Source organism: Lithobates pipiens, unplaced genomic scaffold (genome assembly GCF_037356315.1).
Source record: "Lithobates pipiens isolate NorthernLeopardFrog02 unplaced genomic scaffold, aLitPip1_a1.2 Scaffold_28, whole genome shotgun sequence".
In the NCBI taxonomy this organism is placed as follows: domain Eukaryota; kingdom Metazoa; phylum Chordata; class Amphibia; order Anura; family Ranidae; genus Lithobates; species Lithobates pipiens.
Window position 1 is genome coordinate 191,937,837 of NW_027507789.1, and position 17,577 is coordinate 191,955,413.

At 44.2% G+C, this 17,577-nt stretch overlaps 1 protein-coding gene across 6 annotated transcripts in view; it reads left to right on the forward strand.

Moving 5' to 3' along the window:
• KANSL1 (KAT8 regulatory NSL complex subunit 1) overlaps window positions 1-17,577 on the forward strand; it is a 179,831-nt gene that overhangs the window by 137,094 nt on the left and 25,160 nt on the right. For all 6 annotated transcript variants that reach the window (XM_077460173.1, XM_077460174.1, XM_077460175.1 and 3 more), the window contains 4 exons: window positions 2,700-2,841; window positions 3,020-3,139; window positions 6,789-6,847; window positions 10,356-10,509. In XM_077460173.1, the coding sequence (XP_077316299.1) occupies window positions 2,700-2,841; window positions 3,020-3,139; window positions 6,789-6,847; window positions 10,356-10,509 (475 nt within the window). The remainder of the gene's footprint in view (window positions 1-2,699; window positions 2,842-3,019; window positions 3,140-6,788; window positions 6,848-10,355; window positions 10,510-17,577) is intronic.

A 17,577-nucleotide genomic window follows, 5' to 3' on the forward strand; every position in this document is an offset into this window, starting at 1 on the left:
GCAGCACGTTTGGAGTGGTGTATACCATTCCTCCACCACTCCTGCCTATTGATATGAATGGGCACCACTGCCGAAGCGCATGCAATGCGATTTGGCAGCAGTGCTTCATGGGCGCATTTAACCTCTTCCTTGGCCACTAGCTGGGTTATATGTGCCCCACTAGCAGCCGAATAGCACCGCTAAAATTATGGTAAAGAGCCGCTAAAACGTGCGTTTTACCATCAACGCCTGCCCCGCTCCAGTGTGAAAGCAGCCTTCATAAGTGATACAGAAAATATCTTGCATTTAAACATTTATTAAACAAAACAAACCTCCAATCAGTTTACTTGTATGTATGATTTAGATAAAAAAAAAAAAATGGGCTAACTTTACTGTTTTTTATTTTATTTTTATTTTTTTAAATAGTGTATTTTTTTCCCAAAAAAAATGCATTTGAAAGACCTCTGTGCAAATGCCGTGTGACATAAAATATTGCAACAACCGCTATTTTATTCCCTAGGATCTCTGCTAAAAAAATATATATAATTTTTGGGGGGTCTAAGTGATTTTCTGGCAGAAAATACAGGATTTTTACTTGTAAGCAACAAGTGTCAGAAAAGATTTAGTCTTTAAATGGTTAAACTGAGAACTTCTACACACTGAGATGACTTCATTCATTGAAGTGTAAACATTGTATCATTTAGTTCTTTTCTTGGCAGTCTGCCCAGAGAGGAGGAAAGACGTTTCTATGGCAACTTACACTGACTTCTATGACAGAAGTCATTTCAAAGTCCCCCTGTAGTTCTAAATCGGCATTTTATCAGCACAAATCGGCCGATGCCGATTATTTAAAAAACGGCAAATATCGGCCGATATATCGGTCGACCTCTACACAGAATATAAAAGGAGAGGCGCCTCTAAGTGTAGCAATATGGTTACATTTAATGAAGGCACAAAATTTAGCAACTCACATGGTTGTTTTAAAGAGGCACCTCCTAAGTATGCAGGTGTCCGGAGTAAAGTTGTCCACATAAACCATCCTCCGCACCGCGGCACCATTGAGTGTATATATATCAAACCTTTATTAAGAAAACAATATCCACTCACATGGAAAATAGTAGAGTTGAGTTCAAAATACATCTCTGGGCTGAAGAAGACTACAAGTCACAGCGAGTCCATAGATGGCTGGCACCACATCAGATCCAACGAGGATAGGGTGGGATGGCTGAGCACAGCAAATTTCTCCACCTCTCTAGATGGCACACCGAAATTGATGGGGTCAGTGATGAGACTGTCAGGCCAGGTGTGTGTTCCGGGAGTAATACACGGCCGTGTCATCTCCATACTACAAACGCCGTGTGAGCCTTGTGAATACCACAGCACGGCCAGCAACAGGCTCTGTCAGACTTCCCCACGTTACGTCCTGCACACACACCTGGTCTGACGGTCTCATCACTGATCCCATCAATTTCGGTGTGCCATCTAGAGAGGTGAAGGAGAATCTGCTGTTTTCAGCCATCCCACCCTATCCTTGTTGGATCTGATGTGGTGCTAGCCATATATGGACTCGCTGTGACCTGTAGTCCTCCTTCAGCCCAGAGATGTATTTGAGCTCAACTCTACAGTTTTCCATGTGAGTGGATATTGTTTTCTTAATGTTTTTTGATATATACTTAGAGGCGCCCCTCATTGTTTTTCTTCTAGCTTGCTGTACTGTGCAGGGCTAAGTGATAAACAAGGAAGCAGCACAATTGGTTATGTGCTTACAAGAATCACATGCTTATAGGAGTAGAAAACCAGAGAGATGACCTAATCACCATGCTGCTTCTCTTTCAATGTCGGGAGGCTCCATAACAGCCTGGGCTTGAATGATGGATGCAATTGTGCTTGCTGCATCTTGTGGCTAAAAAGGATTGCAGGAGACGGCTCCGGATTGAAGGGGAGTATTTTATTAAATGTGTGTATTTTTTGGGGATTTTACTGAGCTCTTTGTTTTAATATAGGACTGGTGCTTTACTTCAACTGCTTCCTTTTGACTGTGATGCATTGTGATCAAGTGTAAAATAAAGTAAAAGTAAAATGATCTGTTCTCTATTATGTTGCCACATTTTGTTGCTTGCGTGTTTTTCAGGTAAAAATATAGGTGAGGTTGAAATGTAAAATTGAACGACCTGGTTAAAAATGGGTTATATGACTGCATGTGCAGTTAATATTCTAATGTGCAGTTAATATTCTGTATGAGGATTGGTTTCCTCTGTCGATGTATTTTTTTATTTTCCTCAAGCAGCCTTGTGAGGCCGACATTCCTGCCAGACTGCACAGCCAGATCCTTGCCTTCAGTGCAGCTTGGACGTGGGGACACCCCCAGTCTGCTGCAGTCATTCCTTTGCTCACTTTGCTCTCTCCGCCTATCAGCATTTTATCTGTCAGCCTCTGTACCTTGTAGCAGAGCCTGATTGGCTTATATTGGTAGTCTTCACTATCCCATTGTGCTAGGCTTCTTCACAGGGGATTGCAGAGTGCTGTTGAGACAAATTCAGCTTCTTATATTGCATTCGCAAATACATTTTATTATTTTTTAAATGGGCAGCTTAAGGCTTTCTTAACACTTTTTTTTTGTTAGAATTTTTGGTTATTTTCCCTTTGCTTATGTTTTATTTGCAGGCATTAGCGCTTTGTTTGAGCTGGTAATGAAAGCTTCCCTATCTTTGTTTTTACAGGAAAAGGCGCTGTGAGTGGACCTGGCCCCGGGAGCGGGCAGATGTTGTGAGTCGGTGGAACTGGTTACAGGCTCATGTCTCCGACTTGGAATACCGTATCCGGCAACACACCGACTTCTACAGACAGCTGCGAGCAGGGAAGGTAAGCGTGGAATTGACCTGGGAGCGCTTCTCCATTCTGGCTGGTGACAGTCGGCTCCGCGGGGAATACTCGCAGGGTCTCACTTTCCTTCTGTTCTCATGGAATGAGCCTTTTATATATTTGGTTTTTACCCTGTGAGGTTTGTTCACTAATCAGCATGGATTTTGTCTGTTCACAGGGCCAGGTTCTCCTTGGTGATGCCGGTCCTTCAGAAAGCTGTTTGGGGGACTCATCGCATATTTCTCCAGACAGCAGAACTGCAATCTCTACATCCCCATCAGCAGACCCTGAACGAAAGGTGAGGAATGGGTAAAGATGGAAGCTATGGTGTGTCTTCAGTGAATGCACACCGGCTTCTTCTATTGTAACTTTTGCCATTGCATTTTAGCAATTTCCTGTAGGTGTATCCATCCAAGTAGTCAGCATTCTTAGTAAAACTTTTTTTTCTTTTTTTTTTTTTTCTTTTTTTTAAACCCTACAAGACAATTGCATAATGTGCTAGTAGGCGTCGCCTACTAGCACATTATGAAATGCTTACCTTAGAACGAAGCCCCCCAGCAGTACGCTGTAGCTGCTAAGGCTTCCTTCATCCAGTCTTCCTTTCAGTTTTTGCATCCTCCGGCTGTCTGGCTTGCGCCCCGATGGCACAATGGACTGCGGCACGTTGCTCTGAGGGGATGGCACCAGTTACATCAGCTGTATGCAGTGTGAATATTTCCTAAACTGTACAGGTTTAGGAGATATTTATATATATATATATATATATATATATATATATATATATATAATTTTTTTTATATATATATACTTGTACCTTCAGGCAAGCCTATAATAAGTAAAAAAAAAAAATAAATAAATAAAATAAAAAAAGACTTCCACCTTAAAGAGCAGACTGGCCAGAAATAAACACCGCTTTTACAGGCATTTTGGTGTCTATTTTCAGCCTGCAAATGCACCAGTAGCTTGGTCTATGTGCTCTTGCACACATAGGTGTTTACAGATGTTTTAGAAAACGAGTGTTACAGGCTGAAAAAAAATCACTAGCTCTATCAGGAGAGGAGTGTGTGGGCAGAAAAAATGCACGTGCGCTCACATTTACTCTAAAGACCTTTTGGAGCATCTGTGTGTTAAGAGAAGTATCCAAAATCGTGCTTGCCTACCGTAGGTGGATGCAGCATTTGCCTGATGCTGCATCTGTTCCCGTCAGCTCCAACACCAAGAACCGAGCAATCAAACACCGACGATCTTTCAGTTCTCAGAGCTTGCTGCTTTCTTCTCTGCTCCTCCACGGTCACTGGAGCGCCGGGCTGTGCAGGGAGCGACTTCTCCTTTTAAAGTGGTTCTGAAACCAAATTTTTTTTTTTTTACCTTTTTAATGTATTCTCTGCATTAAAGTAAAAAACAAAACAAAAAAAAAAACTTGCTGTCCTCCCCCCACCTCCCTAAATACTTACCAGAGTCCTTAATCAATTTAGCACAGTGCATGCCTCTCTTCCTCTGCACACAGGAACTCAGACAGCAGCAGGAGCCATTGGCTTCTGCTGTGGTCAAATGCTGTCAGGAGTAAAGTGGCCAAGCAACGCTGTTTGTGTCTATGGAGCGTGGCTCGGTGAACACAGCTCAGGAGTGAGCATGCTCGTGTCTCTCTTCCCCCCCCCCGCCCCCCATAGCAATCAGCCTGCTTTAGGGGCACATGGAAAAGGGGAGAAGCCGTTATCGCCGGTAGGGGACCCCAGAAGAGGAGGTTCGGGACTTCTCTGTGGAATAGAGCAGATAAGTATGCCATGGAAATATTTTAACTTTAAAAAATGCCTGTAGGCACACTCTAATGCATTCTAATGGCCAAAATAAATTAATATTCAGGCCAAGAAAATACATTTAATCCCAAACATGTTCAAAATGTGGCTTTTACTGTGTTTTTCTAAGCAGCTTTTCTGCTGGCAGGAGAGAAGGCACTTATAGAGGTGCTGAGCAAACGCTTGGTGCACATGAGGCTTAAAGAAACCAGGACCGACACTTCCCATAAATGAAGTGTGTGTCCTGTGTTCGTTTGAAACCTCTGCCCCCAAATACCCCCTACAACGGTGATCTTCAGGGCTGCAGGGGTTACGTAGAGGCTTCACCAGTGATGGGCACTCATCAAGTGCTGATTATGCCCACCCTTTCTGGCCCCTCTCCGTTCATAGAACATGCGCTGTCGGTTGCCACAATGAAAAGCATTCTGTTATTGAAAGAGGTGGACCTTTTTTTTTCTTTCATGGTTTTTCACTGTGGAAACCATTATCCTGGGGCAGAAGACTTGCACAGCAGCCACCTACACACAGGACACTCTTCATCCATGAGAAGTCCCGTCCCTGATGTGGTTTTTGAATCACTTGTAGGATTTTGTATCCTCTGCTTTCTCTGCATCTTTGGAGACGGTCCGGTCACGTCGCTCTCACTTACCTAAAACATATTGTAACGCACATTCCTGCTATTGTGTTCCGCTAACACTCAGACAAAGGTGTATGTAGCATTTCTGTTGGTGCACCACATGGTGCGTTTGGGTGCCAAAATGAATTGCACCACATTGCTCCAGTGAGTGTAAATGGGTGCTAAAGGTGTTTGCTTTGCCCCTTCTGCTCAGCATGTTTTTGGGCCACAAAAAAAGTAGCTTTAGGGGTCATTTAGAGTCTTGTACCGCCTCATGGCTCATATTGCTTTTAAAAGGCCCAGGCAGTGGGTATTTTTTTTTTTTTTTTTTTTTTTTTTTTTGTCATGCTTGATGGTTTAGGTGCCCACTTTTTTTCCATTTCCAACTACATTATATAAAATGGGTACATCTGAGAGAATAGCGGCCCCCTTCAAATAACCAGGACAGTTACAAGGGGTCCATCCTTTGAAATCGCGCTACTTCAGTGCCTTTTTAAAGCCGCTGGTCAGTGAGATTTTACGAAATCACCAAAAATAGTGCAGGAACCTTTTTTTTTTTTCCAAATTGGAGTCTCGCCTATTTGAACAGTTCCATAGGGTGTGAATTGTCATGTCGTTTTGAATTGTCAAATCACATGATTCGCACCAGTGTGAATGAGGGCTTAAATGCAGACGTTTGGATGGAAATAACATTGAACCATGTTTTATTCATTGTCTGTTTACGTTGTTTGCAATGCATTTGTTTTCAACTGCTGCAGAAGTTCTCAGGCTTAAAAGTGCGCCACCCTGTGGCCGAATATGATTTACTAATCACCGTATTAAACATAAGAAAGGCAGAGTAGATCAAAGCTTAAATGGGCAACATATTATTTTTTTTTTTATTTTTTTTATTATTTTATTCCATTTTATATGGGACACTTTTTCTATAGAATCATTCACAGTACTTCCTGCCCACATAGAGACGGGCTGGTTTGCAGCTGATTTACTTATTTTTTGTTTATAGCAGAGCATTGTGGTCGTCTGTTCAGGGCACTTGTAATAAGCTGCCTTCACTTACACCAAGTCCACATTATGTAACCTGAATGACATCATGCTGACAGCAAAGTTTGCACATCAAAGCTTTGAATGTTTCCATTGCCTGATGGGAGTCGGTCATTTTTTCCTGAATCAGACCTTCCCAGCAAACATACTGATGTGGTTATATATTGCAGTCATTAGAGCTGATGCTGCTCTGTGTAGTTTTTCCTTTTAAACACTGGAAAATGTTGGCTTATTCCCCCCCCCCTATATTACAGGAAGGGTTTATTTTAGTTATTGCGCTGCATCCCATAATCTGGCATTTTCACACCCCTCCCATCTGGTGTCATTACTGCAGCATATTTGTAGAGAACTGGCAGAAGAGCGACTCGAGAAAGCACTACCCCCCTCTGGTGGTGACTACTTGTAACTGCATCTTCATGCGCTCTATATGATTCAATCCGATGTAATAATGCTGTTGTGTCTGACTGATCTTTTTCTGTTTCTGCACTCTGTAGGCCGAAACTGGAACTACAGAACCGAAAATCCTGCAGAAGCCCATTAATGGAGTTGTTATGTGAGTATGATTTGTGAACGACAGAACTTTTCAGGCTAATATATTCTCCCCCCAAATCTGTGGATAGTTCAAGCTACTTCTAGTATTAAAGGAGTTGTACAAATGTAGATATATCTCCTGCGGGGCCGAGTGATACAGCGAGCGGCTTGCTGTATCACGGGAACACACCCACAAGCACTCCACACCATACGAGGGAGCCAGCCGCCGAGGGACCCCATAAGAGGATGTTCGGGACCACTCTGTGCAAAACGAGCTGCACAGTGGAGGTAAGTATAACATGTTTAAAAAAAAAAACAAAAAAAAAATTTGCCTTTAGTGTTGCAGCCTTATTCCAAAATGGATTAAATTCATTATTTTCCTCAAAATTCCACAAACAATACCCCATAATGGCAACGTGAAAGAAGTTGGTTTGAAATCTTTGCAAATGTATTAAAAATATAAAATGAAATAAATGTACATAAGTATTCACAGCCTTTGCTCAGTACTTTGTTGAAGCACAGTTGGCACCAATTACAGCCTCAAGTCTTTTTGAGTATGATGCTACAAGCTTGGCACACCTATTTTTCTGCAGTTTCTCCCCATCTTTTTTGCAGGACCTCTCAAGCTTCATCGGGCAGTTGTCCCGTAGCCACTCCTTATCTTGGCTGTATGCTTAGGGTCGTTGTACTGTTGGAAGATAAACCTTCACCCCAGTCTGAGGTCCAGACCCCAACACCCCCCCCAGCAGGTTTTTTTTTTTATCAAGGATGTCTCTGTACATTGCTGCCGAGTCTCTCAGTTCCTTCCACTGAAAAACCTCCCCACGGCATGATGCTGCCACCACCATGCTTCGCTGTAGGGATGGTGTTGGCCAGGTGATGAGCGGTGCCTGGTTTACTCCAGATGTGATGCTTGCCAATCAGGCCTAAGGGTTTAATCTTTCATCAGACAAGACAATTTTGTTTCTCATGATCTGAAAGTCCTTCAGGTGCCTTTTGGCGAACTCAAGGTGGGCTGTCTTGTGCCTTTTAAAGAGGAGTGGCTTCCATCTGGCCACTCTTCCATACCGGCCTGATTGGTGGAGTGCTGCAGAGATGGTTGTTGTTCTGGAAGGTTCTCCTCTCTCCAAAGAGAAAAGCTGGAGCTCTGTCAGAGGGACCATCGGAATCTTGGTTGCCTTCTTAGGGCCCTTCTCCCCCGATCACTCAGTTTGGCTGGACGCTCACTCTAGGAAGAGTCCTGGTGCTTCCAAACTTCCATTTACAGATGATGGCAGCCACTGTGCTCATTGGGACATTCGATGCTGCAGACATTTTTCTGCACCTTCCCTAGATCTGTTCCTCAATACAATCCTGTCTTGGAGGTCTACAGATATGTCCATGGACTTCATGGCTTGGTTTGTGCTCTGACATGCACTGTTAACTGTAGGACCTTATATGGACAGGTCTGTACCTTTCCAAATCATGTCCAATCAACTGAATTTACCACAGGTGGCCTGCAATCAAGTTGTAGAAACACCTCAAGGATGATCAATGAAAACAGGATACACCTGAGCTAAATTTTGAGTGTCATGGCAAAGGCTGTGAATAAGGCTGGGTACACATTGCAGCGATGCAGGAATGCTGCAAATCCACTGCGGGTTCCCGCATCGCATGCCTCCCGGCGGCAGTTCACACTGCCCTATGTGAACTGCTGGGAGTGTCAGTGAAACGTTAATGACACCCCCAGATCAGTTCGCATTTCGCAGTGCGATCTGCAAACTCGGACAGGAATCGGATCGCATGGTGTGAACACCCATGCAATCCGATTCCGCTGCGGACCGAAAAAAAAGGGTCCTGTGCGAGTTTCGGCCGGATGCGATGCGAATTCAGCCATACTATCTGTATGGCTGAACTCGCGTCGCACAGAGATCGGATGTGATTTGCACTGCAGTGCGGTGCGAATCACATCCGATTCTCGTCACCGCTGCAATGTGAACCCAACCTAAATGTTAAAAATAAAAAAATTTAATTTACAAAGATTTCAAACAAACTTCTTTCACATTGTCATTAGAGGGTATTGTTTGTAGAAATTTTGAGGAAAATAATGAATTTAATCCATTTTGGAATAAGGCTGTAACATAACAATGTGGAAAAAGTGAAGCTCTGTATGTAAACCCTAATACCAGTTGTATTTACATGTACACAGGCTTCAGCTTGTATGAGAGCAGCATGTGTACAGCAAGCTTTTGTGAAGCCTTTGCAGAGCTTTTAGCAACCTTTTGGGTTGCTTTGTTGAAGCCTTTAAAGAAGTCTTCAGGTCTACATTGGGACTGTTGAGCACGGGTCTTAATGGGAGTGCTGACTGTCGCGTTAAAGTAGCTGCTAGCAGTCATCAAGCAACTTGTTTAAAGTGACCGCACTCCCATTAAAGCGGGGTTCCACCCTAAAGTGGAACTTCCGCTCATCGGAACCCCCCCCCCCCCCCTCTGGTGTCACATTTGGCCTCTTTCAGGGGGGAGGGGGATGCATATACCCACTTCCGGGCATAGACTCCCACGGGAGTCTATGCCATTTCCTGTCCCGCCGCGCTGTCTGCTGGGACACACGGGTCCCAGAGACAGCGCGGACCACTCCTAGTGCGCTGCGCGACTCGCGTATGCGCAGTAGGGAACTGGGAAGTGAAACCGCAACGCTTCACTTCTTGATTCCCTCACCTAGAAAGGCGGCGGCAGCAGCTGAGACCCGATCGGTCGGTCTCGGACAACGCTGGACCCTGGGACAGGTGAGTGTCCATTTATTAAAAGTCAGCAGTTGTAGTATTTATAGCTGCTGGCTTTTATATATATATTTTTTTATTTATTTTTTTTGCAGGTGGAATCCCTCTTTAAGATCTCTGGTTAACATTCCTTTCTAGAGCTGTAAGGTACTTGAAAGGCAATGCTTTGCAAATACTTTGTAAAACTTGCTGTACACAACGCTCTTATACAAGCTGAAGTTCATGTAAACAAAGGCCTAACTGTAGTTGTGCCAGGTTTTTTTTTTTATATTGGTTTAATTGTATAATGAATACCTGTTCTGCCAGTTTCTGCTGTCTCAGCACAAAATTGATAGTATTGGTCAAGAAGCATTGGGTTGAATCCCGGTTGGGTTCCTACATCTGTGGTACACCAGTGGTGACGTTTCCCTGCTGTTTTTGTGTCTGCTCTTTCCTAAAAGGTCTAGCAATGGTCAACCTCTTTCCTTGTCCCCAGTAATTTGTTTTAACTGGTTTTAAAAGATTCAAAGAGGAAGGTGTCACACCATGAGCTGACCTTGACTTTAGATAATACGAGGCCTGAATGAGCTTCAACTTGTCAATAATCATACCAAACTGAAATGGCAATAGTGGCTGAAGCTGGCCTTCCTGTAAACAAGATTTCTATTGATCATCCCTTCTACACATCTCAAATAGCCCTGGTGACTGTCAGATAGTGAGTCCTTGTTTCAGGACTTCCACCTTATTCTGTTTTTTTCGGCATTGAAACTTCATATGTGGTCTCCTTTAACAGGCTCCCCCAGCGTTCATGCTCGGAGATTGAAGAGCAGAAGTCCACCGCTACCATGTCGGACAGCAGTTCTGTGTGTGCAAGAACAAGGCCTGTCCTCCACTGCAAGAGGAGGAGGGTGGTGAGGCCTGACCGGATCCTTCCTCTTCATCGGAAGGTAAGAGGACCTGTATTGTTAGGTGTGGGGGTTTATTTGTTTAAAGGCAATTGCCTATGAGATTTAGTGTGGTATTGTATAATTTTTGGTGGGCCCTATGGTAGTGTCCTCTTCCATATCAATGAATGGTATCACAATTCAGACACGCACTCAGATTTACTAGATATGGGGCTCCCAGGCAAAAATATTGGTTCAAATACGAAGTACACTATATTGTCAAAAGTATTGGGACACATGTCTTTACACGTACATGAACTTTATTGGCGTCTTAGTCCCTAGTGCTCATTATTTAGTTGGCCCACCCTTTGCAGCTATAGCAGCTTCAACTCTTCTAGAAAGACCGTCCACAAGGTTTAGGAGTGTGTCTATGGGAATGTGACCATTCTTCCAGAAGTGCATTTGTGAGGTCCGGTGCTGATGTTGGATGAGGTGGCCTGGCTAGCAGTCTCCGCTCTAATTCATCCCAAAGGTGTTCTATCTGGTTGAGCTCAGGATTCTGTGCAGGCCAGTCAAGTTTCTCCACCTCAAATGTGCTCATCCATGTCTGGTGGTTTTTCAGGGTCGGCTTGGCCCCTTAGTTCCAATGGAGGGAACTCTTAAAGCGTCAGCATACCAAGACGTTTTGGGCAATTTCATGCTCCAAACTTTGTGAGAACAGTTTGGGGATGGCCCCTTCCTGTTCCACCATGACTGCACACCAGTACACAAAGCAAGGTCCATAAAGACATTGAGTGAGTTTGGTGTGGAGAAACTTGACTGGCCTGCACAGAATCCTGACCCCAACCCAATAGAGCCCCTTTGGGAGGAATTAAAGCAGACTGTGAGCAAGGCCTTCTCGTCCACATCAGTGCCTGACCTCACAAATGCGCTTCTGGAAGAATGGTCAAATATTCCCATAGACACACTCCTAAACCTTGTGGACGGCCTTCCCAGAAGAGATGAAGCTGTTATAGCTGCAAAGGGTGGGCCAACTCAATATTTAACACTACGGACTAAGACTGGGATGCCTTTCAAGTTCATGTGCGGATGTCGCAATATAGTGTCTCTGTACTATGTTATGGCTTTAGAAACAATATATTGGGATTCAACACAATGGGCTCAACAACCTGAAGCTGTACTTATGTGTTGACACAATTTTAATTCCCCACTCTGATTCCATGTGCAGCATTAGTGTGTTTTTTTATTTTTTATTATAAATATGTTGTCTTGAAGTGTCGGTTCACACAGACGACTTAGCCGCCTGACAAGTCGCGCTCCATCAATGGAACTTTTCTAATAGGAGCGACTCAAGTCACTCCGACTTAGAAAGGTTCCTGTACTACTTTGGAGTGACTTCAGAGCGGCTTGCCTTGACTTCTATACAGAAGTCATTCTGCGAGCCGCACTGAAGTGGCGCTGTACGGGGCGGCTTCAGTGTCAGACGACTTTGAAGCCGCCCTGTGTGAACCGCCATGAACTGTTAACGTTTGGTTGTGCTTTGTCAGTGCGGAGAAAGCAAAACATGTTCACTGAAAGTAAGACAAAGAGTAGCGGGTACTTCTGGGTAGGGAGGAGCATGTGGCTTACTCCTCTTCTCCCATGTGACCGCATTAGTGCTTGATGATTGGCTGCTTGGGCCCTAAATGCTCATAGGTGGTGGGTGAAAGTCCTCAGTCCTGTGTAAACTCTAAAGTAAGCCACCCATGGATCGAGATTTGGCTGGTTCAGCAGGGACTCATGGAATTTTAGTCTATTTATGGACAGGCTGATTGTACGCCAGTTGACCCGTGGTGGAGGGAAAGAAAGAAAATTGATTCATGTATGGCTTGCCTAAGTCAGAACTATCCGTTTACCCAGGGCTAATGTTTCACTCCCAGCAGCCAGAGTGGTGGTGGCGGCGAGAAGGCAAGCTAACAAGTACACTATTAGTCTGGCTATCTTTTTGATGTTTAGTTTCACCCAATAGACATTGGTTTTATTGGCCCTTTAAATGTACCATCTTTCCCCCAAAAATGAGACTTCCAGTTTCGCCCCTCACTGTAATATAAGGCCACCCCGGAATATAAGTCCCCCGAAGCTACCGTAAGGCTCGGTTCACACAGGGGCGACTTGTCCAGGCGACTTAGCCGCCTGACAAGTCGCGCTCCGTTCTGTACTATGGAACCGTTCTAATAGGAGCGACTCAAGTCGCTCCGACTTAGAAAAAAGGTTCCTGTACTATTTTTGGGGCGACTTGCATTGACTTCTATACAGAAGTCGTTTTGCAAGTCGCCACTGAAGTTGTGTGCAAGTCGCGTCTGTGAGTCGTGCTGCAAGTCGTGCCGCCCCTGTGTGAACCGAGCCTAAGGCATCTGACTCCTCTGAATCGTAGCGGCGGCCGCTGCCGCGCAGCTCACTGATTAGCCGCAGTGCGAGGTCCCTTTAAAACAGTGAGCTGCGGCCGGCTCTCTGGATGATGAGTGACATCACCCGTCATCAGAGAGCCTGTGCCGCCGCCAGGACAAGCTGCTGCTCGCTCTGCCCTTTCGGAGTCTGGCTGACGCACAATTATACAGTGAGTCGCACGGGGCAGGAGTCGGGCACATTGTGTGGAATCTGGCCACCACACGGGTGACTGGGGCGGGGGGGGGGGGGGGGGGTTGAAATGTCTGGTGAATGTGGGGGGGGGCGGGGGAACTAAATAATCCACTGGCACAGGGGTGGGAGAAGGGGGACTTGCTTAAAATGACAGAGTGGATTTGAGGGGGGAATCAAAATGGCACAGGAGGATCAGAAGGGGGAGGGGTAAAAAAAATAAGACATCCCCTGACAATAAGACCTAGTGCATCTTTGGGAGCAAAAATGTATATGACACTATCTTATTTTTTGGGAAACAGGGTAGATTATTGTTTACTCTGTTCCTTCCCCTGTTTGTTGATTGATCTGTACAGGACTAAAGTCACCTGCTGAGAGCCAGACCATTTTTTCCTGGTGACCTTTGCCCAAATCTACAGTTGTTTGTAAGCTGAGTGTACCATTCAAAAGGACGCAATGCTTGATTTTAAAGACCAAAAATGATACTTGCAGGGCTTATTGCTGGCTAGGCAGTTCTTCCTTGTCCAGGCCGCGCCTTGCTGCTCTTGTGTTTAAAGATTCTATTGTAGAAACAAGCACCCGAGAATACTGAGCCCGGGATTGCAGAGCATCTCTCTTGGGTAATGTTTTGGTGCAGTCATTGTACATATCTTTGACCAGCTTGAGCATACCATATAAACCAGGGGTTGACAAATTTGCTTGGAATCTAGGAGCCAGCTAAAAAAGTTAGGAGCCAGGTCCGTGACGGCGATCTGGACCTGTCCCTGGCCTGACATGGAGACGAGTGAGGGGAAGATAGCGCCCCCAGCCCCCCACCTGTCTCCAAGTCATTGCCCATAGCTCTTAGAGGGACATTTTATTTTTTTCAAATGACAAATTTTTTTTAAATTGCATTTTAGTGTAAATATGAGATGTGAGGTCTCTCTGACCCCAGATCTCATAGGACCTGTCATGCTTTTTTCTATTACAAGGGATTTTTACATTCCTTGTAATAGGAATAAAAGTGACACACATTTTTTTTTTTTTTTAAAAGAACAGTGAAAAAAATAAAAGTTAAAATAAGAAAAAAAATATTTTTTAAAGGCGCCCTGTCCCGCCAAGCTTGCGTGCAGAAGCGAACGCATATATGAAAGCGGTGTTCAAACCACACATGAGGTATCGCTGCGATTGGTAGAGCGAGAGCAATAATTCTAACCCCAGACCTCCTCTGTAAGGCTGCTTTCACACTGGGGCGGTGCGGGCGTCGGCGGTAAAGCGCCGCTATTTTTAGCGGCGCTTTACCGTCGTTTTAGCGGCGGTCTGCGGGCGCTAGCGGGGTGGTTTTAACCCCGCTAGCGGACGAAAAAGGGTTAAACCCGCCGGCAAAGCGCCGCTGCAGCGGCGCTTTGCCGGCGGTATTGCCGCGCTGTCCCATTGATTTCAATGGGTAGGAGCGGTGAATACACCGCTCCTTCACCGCTCCAAAGATGCGGCTAGCAGGACTTTTTTCAGTGTCCTGCCAGCGCACCGCCCCAGTGTGAAAGCCCTCCGGCTTTCACACTGGAGTGAAAGGGGCCGTTTTTTTTCAGGCGCTACACAGGCGCTATTTTTAACGCTGTAACGCCTGAATACCGCCCCAGTGTGAAAGCAGCCTTACTTAAAACGTGCAACCTGTAGAATTTTTTAAACTTCGCCTATGGAGATTTTAAAAGGGTAAAAGTTTGTCGCCATTCCATGAGCGGGTGCAATTTTGAAGCATGACATGTTGGGTATCGATTTACTCGGCGTAACATTATCTTTCACAATATAAAAAAAAATTGGGCTAACTTTACTGTTGTCGTTTTTTTTTATTTTTTATTATTAGTTAAATTATTTTTCCCCAAAAAAGTGCGCTTGTAAGTCCGCTGTGCAAATACGGTGTTACAGACAGTATTGCAACGACCACCATTTTACTCTCTAGGGTGTTAGAATAAAAAATATATATAATGTTTAGGGGTTCTGAGTAAAGGGAAGGAGATAGGCTGGCAGGCAGGGGAAGCTCCATTAGCATTGCTGGTTGTAATTCCAACGGCCACCACAAGAGGGCGCCAGATTCCAGAAGGAACCATAGGATTGCAGAAGGCCTCCAAAGCCGGGGGCTCAATTACCGGCCGGCGGCGGCGCGGCCCGACGCGATCACGCCGGGGGGGTCCACGGAGCTGTGCTGCGCCAGGTCGCAAATGCGACCTGGCGCCCAGGTTTTGTCGAGCCCTGATATAAACCCATCTATAGAAGATTTGTGTAGTCCAGGTTGTTATGAAGAGTCCTCAAATTTTTGTTAGTTGAAAGTGGATCTTCAGTCATTTTTTTTTTTTTCCTCTTTCCATCTATTAAATCTTCTGCCCTTGTTTTAACTTTGGATAGTAAAACAGTTTTGTTTTCTGCCAGTAAATTCTAGGGCTGAAACAACTAATCAACAACTAATTGATTATGAAAATAGTAATCAATTGATTTCATAATTGATTAATTGGCCAGCCGATGAGTTGGCCTGCATACAGAAAGAATTGTGTACATATCGGGAAATAGTGCAGTACACCGTCCATACATATCAGTAAGTGCCTGAGAACTTGTGAATGTGTGAGGAGCAATGCCTCCATGTAAAGGGAATCGGGTAGAATTGGCGCTATACCTTTTTAAATTAGTTGTGTTTTTTCTCCTCACAAACCCTTTACTGGTTAGCGCTATAAGATTACTATTGCCGTTATATAATGTGTTTAACAAATTGTTAAAATATTAGTGTCCATGCCCATTTACAGGGGCCTTGTGCTGAAGAAAAAGATATATGTAAATATAATGGTGATGTATGAATATATGTGAAAATTAAACAACCCTAATCAGTATTTGAGGGAAATTTAAAAGTGAGGTTACGCTATGAGGCTACTGGAATAATTATTAAAATATTTTGAGGTACGAGCTGCCTCTACTTGGTATGCACCCCCCCCCCCCCCCCGAAAACGAGTGGGGCTTATTGGCATATGGAAGGAAAATCGGGTAGAATTGGCGCTATACCTTTAAATTTAAACCTTTAAATGCTGTATGTGTCAATGTGTAAAACTCTATTCATTAATTAAATTATTCCTTATCCGTGCAATTGATTAAACAGTTGTACATCCATACTAAAAAATTGTGAAAAAGAAAAAATATTACGTGAATTGTGTGCCCAATAATGGGAGCCTTATGCCCCTATGGTATCCACGAGTGGGGGGGGAAAAAAAAAAAATAGTGAAAAATAGACTGAAATAGATAAATAGAATTCAAATCCTGCTATCCTATAAACATAAAGTGCCGACAAGTCCTTTATGATGTATTGGACAGTTCATAGCCAGTTAATTCCAAATGGTGCCTTGTGCAAGTATCCAAAAAGAATCCCCGGTGCGCTTTGGTGAAAATAAATTATGTTGCACTCACCAGATCCTTACCCCTACTGGGGGAAACCTGCCTTCACAGTGTTTAGCCCCTGTGTCACTCTCTGGCGTCTCCCTGGGAGTTTGGTTATTCATCCACGGGTTAGATTCTCATTCATACGTTGCATGGAAAGAGGAAGAGAACAGTGCAGTATGTCTTTAAAGAAAGTTTATTACAAAACAGAAAACTACTCATCTCATCAAAGCAAAATTTGCTATAAGAAATCCTCACACCGCCAGCTGCTGCGGTGTACTCAAGAAGAGGTCACATCTCTACAGCCACGCCTACCGGTTTCGTCACGCTGACGTCATCGAGGGCTCTTGATGACGTCAGCGTGACGAAACCGGTAGGCATGGCTGTAGAGACGTGACCCCTCGAGTACACCGCAGCAGCTGGCGGTGTGAGGATTTCTTATAGTGAACCAGGAAGGGAGGGGGATGAGTCATAAGAGGACCATTGATGGCTGGAGGTGTGTCTATGTAAATCCAGGAAGTGGCAGGCAGCAGCTTTAGCTGCCCACAGTTAAAATGGACATAGTGGAGGGAGATATCTGCAGAAAATTTGGCAAGTACAGAATCCTAGTGTGTGTATATATACAATGATGTGCTAAGTGGAAGCTTCAGAATGGCAAAGATGTTTTTATTACGAATTCTGTGAGCAGACTGCAGTTCCTTTTTAAGTTGGGTCACACATACCTGATCACTCTTTATCCAATCCAAATTACACGGTTGTTAGTTTTTTTTTTTTTTTTTTTCTTCTGAACAAAGACTTGTAAAGAAATCACCTGCTTGTCTCCATGACGGCAAAGGTTTTTTTAGCCTCCACTGTAGCTGAACAAAATAATAAGTGGTAATTGCAAATGAAATGGGGAAAAAATGAATTATTCTAACTCTTGCACCTGCTTTTAGCGGGAACTATCACTGGTAGTTTTCCACTTGCATGGTAGACTCATTTTGAATTTTGATGCAAGACTAGGAAGGAGAATGAATTATCTAGGAGGAGAAGCGTTTGCTCTGGTTGTAATTTATCATATGTTCTTTTTTTTGTTTCCTTTGGTTCCATTATCACATGCGTTCTTCTTCTATGTCTTCT